Source organism: Myxozyma melibiosi, assembly GCF_037950935.1.
Source record: "Myxozyma melibiosi strain Phaff 52-87 chromosome Unknown BZA70scaffold_1, whole genome shotgun sequence".
Classification (NCBI taxonomy): domain Eukaryota; kingdom Fungi; phylum Ascomycota; class Lipomycetes; order Lipomycetales; family Lipomycetaceae; genus Myxozyma; species Myxozyma melibiosi.
In genome coordinates this window covers 211,920-222,624 of record NW_027042915.1, presented here as the reverse complement: position 1 = coordinate 222,624, position 10,705 = coordinate 211,920, and the positions used below count along the sequence as shown (strand labels likewise).

Genomic DNA, 10,705 nt, shown 5'->3' with positions numbered 1-10,705 from the left:
TTTGCAGCATTATCTTGTTCATAAAAACTATAAACCCTATAAACACCCTATTAAACCCTATAAACCCCTATAAAACTTGAAGAAACTCTATGAAATTTATAAAATGGATGATGATGATGATGAATTTTTTTATCAGAGCATCGAGACCCTTCTAGTGGCGCGCTTCTACATGAATTCAGTTGATCCTCCTTTTCTGCGACATCCCACACCAACAAACACTGACATTTACTGAACAGGAAAGTCAAGAACTTTAATTTATTAAGCTATCTAGAAGGAAAAAAACGGAGCTGTAGAAGCACTTGTATGGCATATAATTGAATGCGAAAGTATCTCACATGAGCGGACGAAAAAATGACACGTTTGACAATGTTACAATACAAATTGTTCTGACTGAATCTGAGAGGGAAGAAAATACTCCTACTGGATGTGTCCTCAACTCAGGAAGATAAAGATTTTGTTTCATATTGGCAGACAAGGGGATATGGATAATGTTTTGCTGGCAGAGCACGACGCGGGACGTGTTGGAAAGAACTGGGCTCACAGATTTGTCAAACTATAACAAGAGGCTTTGATAAATGTGTTTTACTTGTTTGTTTAATCTTTAGGGGACCCTTTTTGAAGATCTTGTGAAGATATTTAAATGGGTGGGGTTAGCATGTACAAGGTCTTCAAGCTCTCCTATGAGAAGGTACCAGGGGGAGCAGCTATATGGCCCTGCAGTATGGCTGCTGCATTGCTCCCTCTGGATTCACAGTCCGAGCCCCACTTGGGCCCTTTTCCTGGCTTTCGGCCTAATATCTAACTCCTGCATTTCACCATGATAATTTTCAGCAGAAAATCATCTTGGTTGTTAAATTGGTATTGAACCAAGCACTGAAGTAGCACCAAGTCTGACCTAGCTATTGCAATGGACTTCACACAGAGATTTATCATCATCAGTAGCATCAAGTTTACAAAAAAGCGGCAAAAGAAATGAAATCTCCTGGATGTTATGGTTCAAATACTATGGACTTTGGTAAGATACCTTCCCTTTGTGGGAACAATCAAAGCTGAGCTCCTGCTGGATAGCCTGTCCTCCACTTCAGGCAGGCATTCTTGGATATCTCAAGCAAGGAGACGGAAAGAGTTCACTGGGAGTCTCGCCAAAAGCTTGCAAGAGGTCGATTCCGATCTGTGGACTCGGAGAGAGGGAAAATTGAGGTTGGATTAGAAAACTGGGATAAAAAATTGTGGGACTAGCTGGAGTCAGTCTGTCATAACCTAGTTATGGCATATAACGCCTTGCCCCTTGTAGCAGTGAGCTTTCATCCACATTTTTCTAGGAAAAGAGTAATTACTCTAGCACAACAAGTTAATATCTAAAATATCAAAGAACGGACATTTCCGCATCTTTTTACAAGTGCGCGTAGTATGTCCCGTCTTACTACACATGCTACAGCATTGTTCAGTTGGCTCAGTGGTCCTTTGCTCTCCACCCCCCTCACACATTTCCACCTGTAGTGGCTCTTGAGCATTTCTCTCGTTTGTCGAATCATGTCCTTCCTGTCCTTTAACGGACCCTCTATGCATTAAGCATGTATTTTGTTTATTCGGCAGTTGCAAATATCCGAGTTTGCCTCATATAGTTGCTGAGACCTAGACTCTGATGAAGAGGATTGGGGTCTCAATATAATCATACCTTTTGCATATTGGCCGAAAGCCATTAAAAATGGATCTTGAGTGTTTCCCTGATAACTATTAATGTGACTTTGTACCAAAGTGAGCTGTTACGAAGCCTCTGGTGCGTCGGGCAGTGACACAGTCATCTGACTCACAAGAAAAGGCAGTAACGTGCGCACTCCTTTCGTCGACTCCCGCATGTCCGACATGCCTGCCTGGACCCAAGGGTGGTACCTCTCATAAAAGAGATCGAAGATCTCGTACATGCTAACCCCACAAGGCTCTTAAATAGTCAAACAGACAAGCAAGGTGTATTTCAAAGCTTCTTGTTGTAGTTTGGCGAATCTGAAGGCCGAGTTCTTTTCGATGTGTCCTGCATCGAGCTCTGCCCTTAAAACATAAGTCATATCTTCACGTCTGCCAAACATAAATCAATCAATCTTTATTCTTCTAGGGTGAAAATACATCAAGTAAAATACTCTTCTTCTCTCTGGTTCAATCAATTTCAAGAAATTTGTGCAGCAAAATCATCAAACATGTTGATTGTTCATCCTGTCATGCATGGTACTTTCACAATCAATTATATGCCTTAACAGCGCTTATACAGCTCCGCTTTTTTTTACCTTCTAAATAACTCGATTTATTTTGGTGGATGCCATGGTTTGCTGGTGTGGGATGTTGTGGAGAAGGGAGAATGGTCGAATTATATGTAGAAGCGCGCTGACAATGGGTGCACCGCTACAAGGGGCTCGGCGTTATAATATAATAATAAGAAAAGATTGTTCATCACCAATGATTTATCAGTTCCATAGGGCCACAATAATAATGCTACAATATAATTTAGTAACCAAGTCGAAGAACATCAGAACTTCCTGCAAAACCTCAATATAACCTCCTCAAATAGCAGATATAAATTCTGTAGGAATTTCTGATTATGAATTTCACTCTTATACATTGGTCTGTCATAGTCCAGTGTTGCACACAGACTTTGAAAATAGATTTATTGCCATCATACTCACTCATATTCACAGTAAGGGTGCCCATTACACCTACCAATTCATTTGTAAGAATACTATATATAAAATTACCAAGATAAATCTGCAATGTTACCAAATGACTGACTCAGATGCAATATGCGAATATCATATGACCCAAGTTGAGGAATTATTTTTAGCCAACATAGATGCAAATCTGGTACAATATCCATTCATGCAGCAGAGTAACCCTGTTATAGCCATATCTCTACTTCAGAAAATTAAAAAAGAGAAATAAACAAAACAATCAGCAATTTTTACCTCTCTCACTCAAAGCCAGAGGGATGAGTTATGGATCAATTATCTGGTGTATTTGAGAGCAAGCCTTGCAAATTTCGCGTTGGATGAGTAGCATTTAGGTCCCTTAAAGACGTTTATAGCTTGGATGGTTATTATTGAATTTTTTGGATTTTTATTTTTTGATGATGATGATGATGATAATTTTCTGTTTCAAGTCCGGTGCAACAACTAGGTTATGACAGATTATCTCCCCTTTCTCCACTAAATAATGATAATAAAATAGACAAAAGATTGAACAAAGTAGATCCTAAGGCCGTGTGTCAACAAAATTCAGCATAAAACAAATCCCCAAGTCAGAAATAACACCAAGATAGTTCGCGAATTTCACTATAACATATTTCAAATGAGAGGTAAAAATCCAAGAAATTCAATAAAAACCATCCAAGCTATCGACTTCCTTATAAGATCTCACTACTACTCAGCCATCCCGAAATTCGCAAGGCCCGCTCTCAAAACCACCAAGAAATTGATCCATAAGTCATCCATCTGGCTCTGAGTGAGAGAGGTCTGCTGATGATACCAGTGACCGGTGCCGACATGGGTCTTCTCAAAATACTTGACAAGTGCAGAAAGACCTGTGTCTGTCCTTAGAATGCGGTTGAGCGTGCGCTCGGCCATAGGGATATCTTCAAAAGCGCTAGTTCTTTCATTGCTGTGATTGCAACAAGAATGAAGCACATGCTCAACTGACTGCAGTGGCATTTCACACCAACACTCTGGAGAGGGACGAGGCTCTCTGCCATGTCTTGCAAAGTAGCTGTTAATAAAGCCATGTCCAGTCCGGAAGCTCACAATACAGCTGGTACTGCTGCGAGGGATATCCACAGAGGGTTTGTCACTAGAGAGTCGAGGCTCGCCCTCATATTGATAATATCTGATGGAGACTTGGCCTGAAACTTGTCATTCATTCCCCAAGAGCGAGGTCATCAACGAGCTTATAAAGAAAGCGCAAGGAGCAGTCATGATTGACGCAGTCTGGCGACGGGGCTGCTTGAGTTGCTGAAGCTTGGACGCGAATGCCGCCCTCTACTTTGCTAACAGAGCAAAGCCAATAGATGGAGACTTTGGTGTTGGTTTCAGACAGTCGATAGATGGCTTGATAGATCTCAGTAGCTTGGGGTTGATTTGAGGCGCGAATTTTGATGTTCGACTTAAAATATGTTTGAATGAACTTTGCGAAATTTCTTTGTGTTATTAATTTGACTCAAAGATTTATTTGATATTGAATTGGTTGTTATTGTGACACAATCTTGGGATCTATTTTGTTCTATCTAGAGGAGAAGAGGGAGATAGTCTGTCATAACCTAGTTGACACAACAGGCCTACAACATAAATATATCATCATCAATAGTCTGTCATAACCTAGTTGTCACAACAGGCCTAAAACATAAATATATCATCATCATCATCATCATCATCATCATACTTGCAGCCCAGACAGCATTTATGTTCTACTTTCTGCAATAATTGTGAGTGTCTTGTTCTTGGAAGTCGGAACTACATGGCTACTGAATTTCATACAACAAGCTTTAGAATGCACCTCTTTTATTCTCTTTATTGTCATACAACAATGCTTCAACCCCACATATCCAATAATGATTTCGGAGCTTCAGGCTTCTTCTCCTTGACATCTATAAACTTCCAAGTTGCTGTAAGATACAAGGCCAACAAGTCACAACCCATTCGATCATACAGCTTTGCAATGTGGAGTACGAACTGTGTCTCCATTTGTGGAGTGATAGTGATCGCATTTTGCTGTCCTTTTTCGAGTACTTTGCGAATCTGCTGATACAGAACAACCAGGACTGGATCCTCGACCAAAAACGATTTCATCTCAAGGGCATCTGATGACCCCAGATCCTCAGGTCTGATTTCATCCTTAAATGATGTTATAATGCATTTGAGGGAGAGATCTTTCCGCTTGAGATTCCAAAATGCCCAACTGGCTAACCACCGGTCTCCTGTTTTGTAGGCCAATGGCAAAACTTCCTTTTTGAGAAGATCCTGAAACACAGGGCCATCCTCTCCACCTTCATAGATTCTAGCAAGGGCAATAGCTAGTTGTATATCTTCAAGATTTCTCACACAGACACTCACAGCATCTCGAAGACTATCTCCTAACAGGAAAAAGCCAGCAGCATACTCGTAGCGCTGCTTACTTAGTAGCACATATGCATTCTTGAGCGCTGCAGTTTTCCATCGTTGTTCTGAGAAGTTGTTTGCCAAGAACTTCATCATTGTTCGCTGCTCATTATGTCCATGAGCAATTCTCCATAATCCCAGCAGTACCTGTTTCTTCCGAAGCGCCAGATAGTAAAGAGTGCAGCTAACCGGATTTCTAGGCTCCGAGTCTGTATAGATAATACGGGCCATATTCTCGAACTGCTGTTGAAGTGCATCTTGGCTTTTCAGCCACATGAATATACCGGTCTCTTTTGCTTGCTGCCAGGTCATTCTTCCATTAAAAGAACGAGAAACCAAATCCACCAAAATTTCCTGAGACTCTGAGTGAAATGCCCAAGTGTGGTCTCGATAAGGCATCTGCAGCATAGAATCACGGTGCAAGACAAAGAGCCTGAAGGCCAAAAAGTATCGGATCCCATTTTCATCCAAAGATCTTCTGTGCTCTTCCACTTGGCCCATCGCTTCCACCATTGCTGTCAAACTGATCTGTTGGTGACTAGTGAGATATGGAAGAGATAGCCGCTTCAAATAATCACTGAGATTTTCAGCAACCTTCTCACTGAATGTTGAGTAGTCCACTTCATCGAAGTTGCCATTGGAAAACAGCTTGGAGTACTTCTCAGCGCGAGACATTGTGCCAGAACCAGTAGGAGCCTATATGCCTGTTAGAATAGTTCAAGATAATATAAGTCAAAAAATGAAGAGTCCAACATACCTCCTCCTCAGCGGGCTTATAAAACTCGTCTAAATCCATTCCCAAGTTGCTTTCAATATCGGCGATGTTTGAATCCGAAGGAACACTGAACTTCAGCGCATTCAACAAAGTGACAAAAACCTTGCGCACTTGCTCCGCCTTTCCTAGAAAGACCGACTGGGCGATAAACTGAGGATGATAGATTGGTAGAGGGCCGTTGAGAACCGATACAATATCGAAAATATTGCGGAGCGGCAGCTTATGCGAGCTGAGGTGCAGAGCTTTGATGGCATTATGTGTATCGACCTTCTTGTCATGTGTGAACAGTTGATTGCCAGATCCAATAACCAGCGTGCCATCGTCAAGCCAGAGCGAGTCACCAATGTCACGTGGAGTGTACTGGCGAATGTTGATTTCCCGGAAAGATTCCCAGGCCGGCAGCTCTTTTGTGTAATCGAAACGCAGCTGGCAATATAGAAGAACGCGATTCTTGAATCCCACGGCCAAGATACTTTGAGAATCTGGCGTGCATGTCCAGTCCAGATCGCATATGCTATCGTGCTCGGCAAACTTCTCTTCAAACTCCAAGTGCTCCTCGCCAATGTCCCAGATTGTAAGCCTTGTAGACGAACTGTCCACCAAAGCAATCTTCTTCATGCTGCTCCCTTTGGCCAGGTCCAGTTTCTTGATGCCGGTATCAACGCTAGCTGTCTGCAGCCACTGCAGAGGTTCGCCTTGACTTTGAAGCTTCGCAGTCCAGGATCTCACCACACCATCAGAAGATATGCTTGTGACAACGTCGCGGGCGTAGGTGTCAATGGATCCAGAAAGAGTGGAGTTCCACCCCACAGGATCAACGGATATAACCAAAGAGAGCTTATCTCCCTCAGGCACAGGAAATTTGAAAGACCCAAGCATTTTCAACAGGCCTGAGTTTGGTTTGCTATGATAACCATTCCCACGCAGTGAGCCGTATCCGTTGGAAACGCTCAACATGCCATTTGATCCAACACTACCGTTGCCATTGACCTCCCCGTTGGATTCAGATGGGACTCGGACCTCCCAGACAACGCCAGACTGATCGCTGAACACAGCAACCACATGGAACACCCGGTCAACAGAGCTACTCTCCGGCAGCAGCAAGAAATTCAGAATTGTTTTCTTGCCCAAGCTTTCCAAAGGTAAGCTGGCTATCCTGACTGCTTTTCTCTGTTGGCAGTCCCAGAGAGTAAGAGTCTGACTCTGAACCGTCACAACATATTTTCCTTCAAGAAGTATAGCAGCCCGCTGGACTTTGTCAGGTGCCATGATAATACTCGACTCTTGTAGTTTGATCGTTCCAAACATCGGCTTCGGCTTCCAAATAATGTTTTCGGCATGATTGCTCGAGGACAGCATTGCCTTACCGTCCGCAGTACGCGTGAGACTCTGAACTGACTTGTAATGACCAGTCCAAGAGTTTTTGAGAACAAGACGGTGGCTAGCAGACTCGGGATCCAGTAGATCTGCGAAACTGGCCTCATACTGCTGAATGCTTCCATTGAAGTCGTGGATCAACAAGACATAATCTGTAATCTAGTTAGCATCATGTTTCTCACTGCTCAAATCATTCGAAACCCAAAGCGACGACATACCAGGCTCTGCAGCTGTACTAGCGCCGAATCCACAGAATGATAGATATCCGGCGTTTCTGGGAAAATCTTTGATCGGACTAGAATCGAACACAACATCGAATATGCTGAAGGCCCTTCTGATGCGTGACCCGATATTCTAGAAGAGATAATATCATGTGAGAAAAATTGCAAGTCAGAGAATAAAAACCAAGATTAGCTCCTACCTCAATCCCCAAGATCGCCATTCTCCCATCTTGATCCATAACAACACACACGTCTGGGTTCTTGCTTGCCACATCAACCAGACTTTGCAGTCTGGCTTTGGAGACCGCATCGTCTTTAGCGTTCCGGACAGCCGATTCCGTTGCTCGAGTGAAGTCTTTGTTGTCAATGATGAAGCTGTACCGCAATTCGTCTGGTCTGACTCGAGGAAGCACATCGTAGAGGTCTAGCGATGCCCACATTTGCATATATGATGACTCGATGCTGTCTGTCGGCGCCCATATGCGTAAAATTCCATCGGCGCATATAGTGTACAGTATATTTTCCATCGACCTATAATCAATCAGAGTCCGCTCCACATTCCATATTCTGGGAAGCTCAGCAATATGCGAACTTACTGTGACTTGCTAAAAGGCTTGCGCCATCTCAGGCTAGTGACTGCTCGTGGATGCGCCAGGTAAGAGAAATCAAAGTCCACATTCGATAGGTCGTAAGAGAATCTTCGCCAGACTTTGACAAGCTTATCGTTCTTGCCGACCGTAGCTGCCAAAAATGCGTCAAAAGAGAAAGCGGACAACATTGCCGGAATAGCCAGCCTAAGATTGTATACGTCGTTAGTACCATAAGCGACAGACAGATTCAATTTCAGAGATCACTTACTCCTTTGTCCATAGTCGATGCGGTCCGTCGTTGAAAAAGCGCCATAACGAGATTGATTTTCCAGAGATAAATAACTCCTCCTCAGTTCCCCAGCTGACGCCAGTGGGAATCCCGTCGTGTAGGTCTAGATGTATTGTCCATACTAACGCCCACTGTTTATTTATTCACATGACGGATCAGCAAAAGGCAATCGAGGGCACAGAACCCAGAATGAAATAGTTGTACTCACCCGAAGCAGATCACCTCGTTCGTTGGACGGCTTATATATCAGTACCTTGGGTCCCGAAGCAACCGCGATCTGGAATATCACAACTCTGTTAATGGCAATTCTCTCTCCCGGAATAGAAATCAATTCGTTGATCAACATACACATCCCGTGGTTTCTTCAATCTCCAAAGGACCACCATCGCGATCAAGATATATCGTCTGCCGCAGCACTCCGGGCTGAGATAGAATGACTAGGTTGTTGCCGGAAACATAGGCCTAGTAAATAGTTAGAGGAATCGCATTGCCGTTTGGAACTGATCAGGTCTCCCGCAGCCAACCAGTACGAAATAAACCCTCGGATTATATCCGCCATCATAGCACGCTCGTGAAGAACATACCAGTAGTCTCATATCATTCCAGTACGCGGTGCTGAGCGCCTGGTTGATTGAGTTGGGCTTGCCAGGATGCAATCCAGGTGACGCCATTCTTGCCAGTCGATCTTCGCGTGTATTGTAAGAGAGGAAACGAGCAATTCCTGTCCAGTCCTAGTATTCCGGTGAAGATTCTTCTTAACCAAAAACTCCTTTGCTGATTCACTGATTGCGGCAACGAGCAGAGTAGTGGAATAGATGCACTGATTAAGAGAGCATCTCGAGACGATAAGCTCCAGTTAGCATTTGCGCGAGAATTAAGGTTTCAGGACATTTCTCTCGTCTACACGAGCAGTAAGTAGCTTTCTCACCGTCTCCCACCTTCTTCCTGAACTCTCCATCTTTCATCATCACGTTCCCTTCGTCCTTTTATAGGCGGTTGACTACTTCTAAACGATACTTGCCACTCTTTTCTGTTTTGGAGCTCTATTTCTATTGAAGGAAAGCCCGAAAAGTCGAAATCAACGAAACTACAGCCCTGCATCAGAAGTAAAGGAATACATTCAGCCCGCCATGTACCGAGAGAGCCCCGCACCAGTGCCGAGAGAAGACAACGAGATCGACGAGGATTATAGCACTTGCTCGTCAGTTAGCAGCTATGATTCTGATGCGCAAGCAGAGTGGGACGAGTCGTTCCGCCAGATCCAGTTCATATTCTCTGCCGTCATCTTCCCGCTTCTGGGTAGATTTGTAGGACGACAATTTGCAATCAAATGTACATTTCTGTCTTATTACGGTTCTTATTATGGGATAGCTTTTACTGACATTGAGACGATTATCTTAGTGTTTACAAAATTCTCCGTTGCGCAAGCACTGAAAAATATCATTTAAGGGATCATCATTTTAGATGCATCGTGGCTCCGGTGCGCTTCACGAGAACCGGAATGAGCCACGAAGATCTGGCCACCAGTAAGACGCGTTATAGCAGGACTACGTCTGTGGCAGCTGCGCGGTTTCCGCGCTTATTATAACATGCTTAGGCAGGCACTGCTCCGACCGGCGCTGCTCAGACATACGTGACTGAGACGATTTTCTGCGATCATTGGCTCCCTTTCGGCGTTGATGATCCGCGTTTTCGATAGTCCATTCAGCCCTTTGAGTGAATTTGGTGGATCTGATGTCTGCGGCTTGGTTTATGTGTGCTATAAGGCAACAACACCAATGTCTCGAAGGAAGAGCGTCGAGGGATGTGACATGCAGTGCAAACTGAGACAAATGCTAGACATAGTGATGGCGATGATTTTAGGATGTGACTATTGATCGACTTGTCAGTCCTCAAATATTAGTAACATTTAGTTAGAAGATTTGTTGTTGATAGAGCATAGCATTAAAACAGATAAAACATGCTAAAGACCTCAAATTATGCAATCCAGACAAACAATTAAATTATACACCATTTCCCGATAAAAACCAAAAAGGCGCAAGCAAACACTATTATACCAAAACCAATACAGAATAAATAGAACGCAAACACAAAGATAAAGCCGAATAAGCGGATAAGCTTGAGACACGATAGCAGCACATAATCCGATACAATCCCCTCCGTGCACCTACCCCCCAGAATTTGAAATAATAAATGAATGCTATGCGCTCCCAACAATTGTACACTGACCGTAAACATATAAAGACTCCTGATTGACGTAAAACACCTTCTTCTCGGCATCTGTCATTGTGCTCGCAATGACAGGATTTGAGATAATA

At 43.5% G+C, this 10,705-nt stretch overlaps 2 protein-coding genes across 2 annotated transcripts; one reads left to right on the top strand and one right to left on the bottom strand.

Annotated features, from left to right (window-relative positions):
• Positions 1-4,376: 4,376 nt before the first annotated feature.
• BZA70DRAFT_270361 (RAVE protein 1 C terminal-domain-containing protein) lies at positions 4,377-9,285 on the bottom strand. The gene is made up of 9 exons (XM_064911286.1): positions 8,972-9,285; positions 8,736-8,849; positions 8,596-8,664; positions 8,367-8,518; positions 8,105-8,302; positions 7,709-8,039; positions 7,506-7,641; positions 5,893-7,439; positions 4,377-5,831 (listed from the first exon to the last, which is right to left on the bottom strand). Exons 1-9 carry the CDS (start codon positions 9,056-9,058, stop codon positions 4,569-4,571), a joined length of 3,897 nt encoding a protein of 1,298 aa, XP_064770106.1. The 5' UTR covers positions 9,059-9,285; the 3' UTR covers positions 4,377-4,568.
• Positions 9,286-9,517: 232 nt separating this feature from the next.
• BZA70DRAFT_286451 (uncharacterized protein) lies at positions 9,518-9,835 on the top strand (the record flags this gene model as incomplete). Its single annotated transcript, XM_064913867.1, has 2 exons — positions 9,518-9,719; positions 9,789-9,835. 2 exons carry the CDS (start codon positions 9,518-9,520, stop codon positions 9,833-9,835), a joined length of 249 nt encoding a protein of 82 aa, XP_064770105.1.
• Between the last annotated feature and the right edge of the window lie 870 nt (positions 9,836-10,705).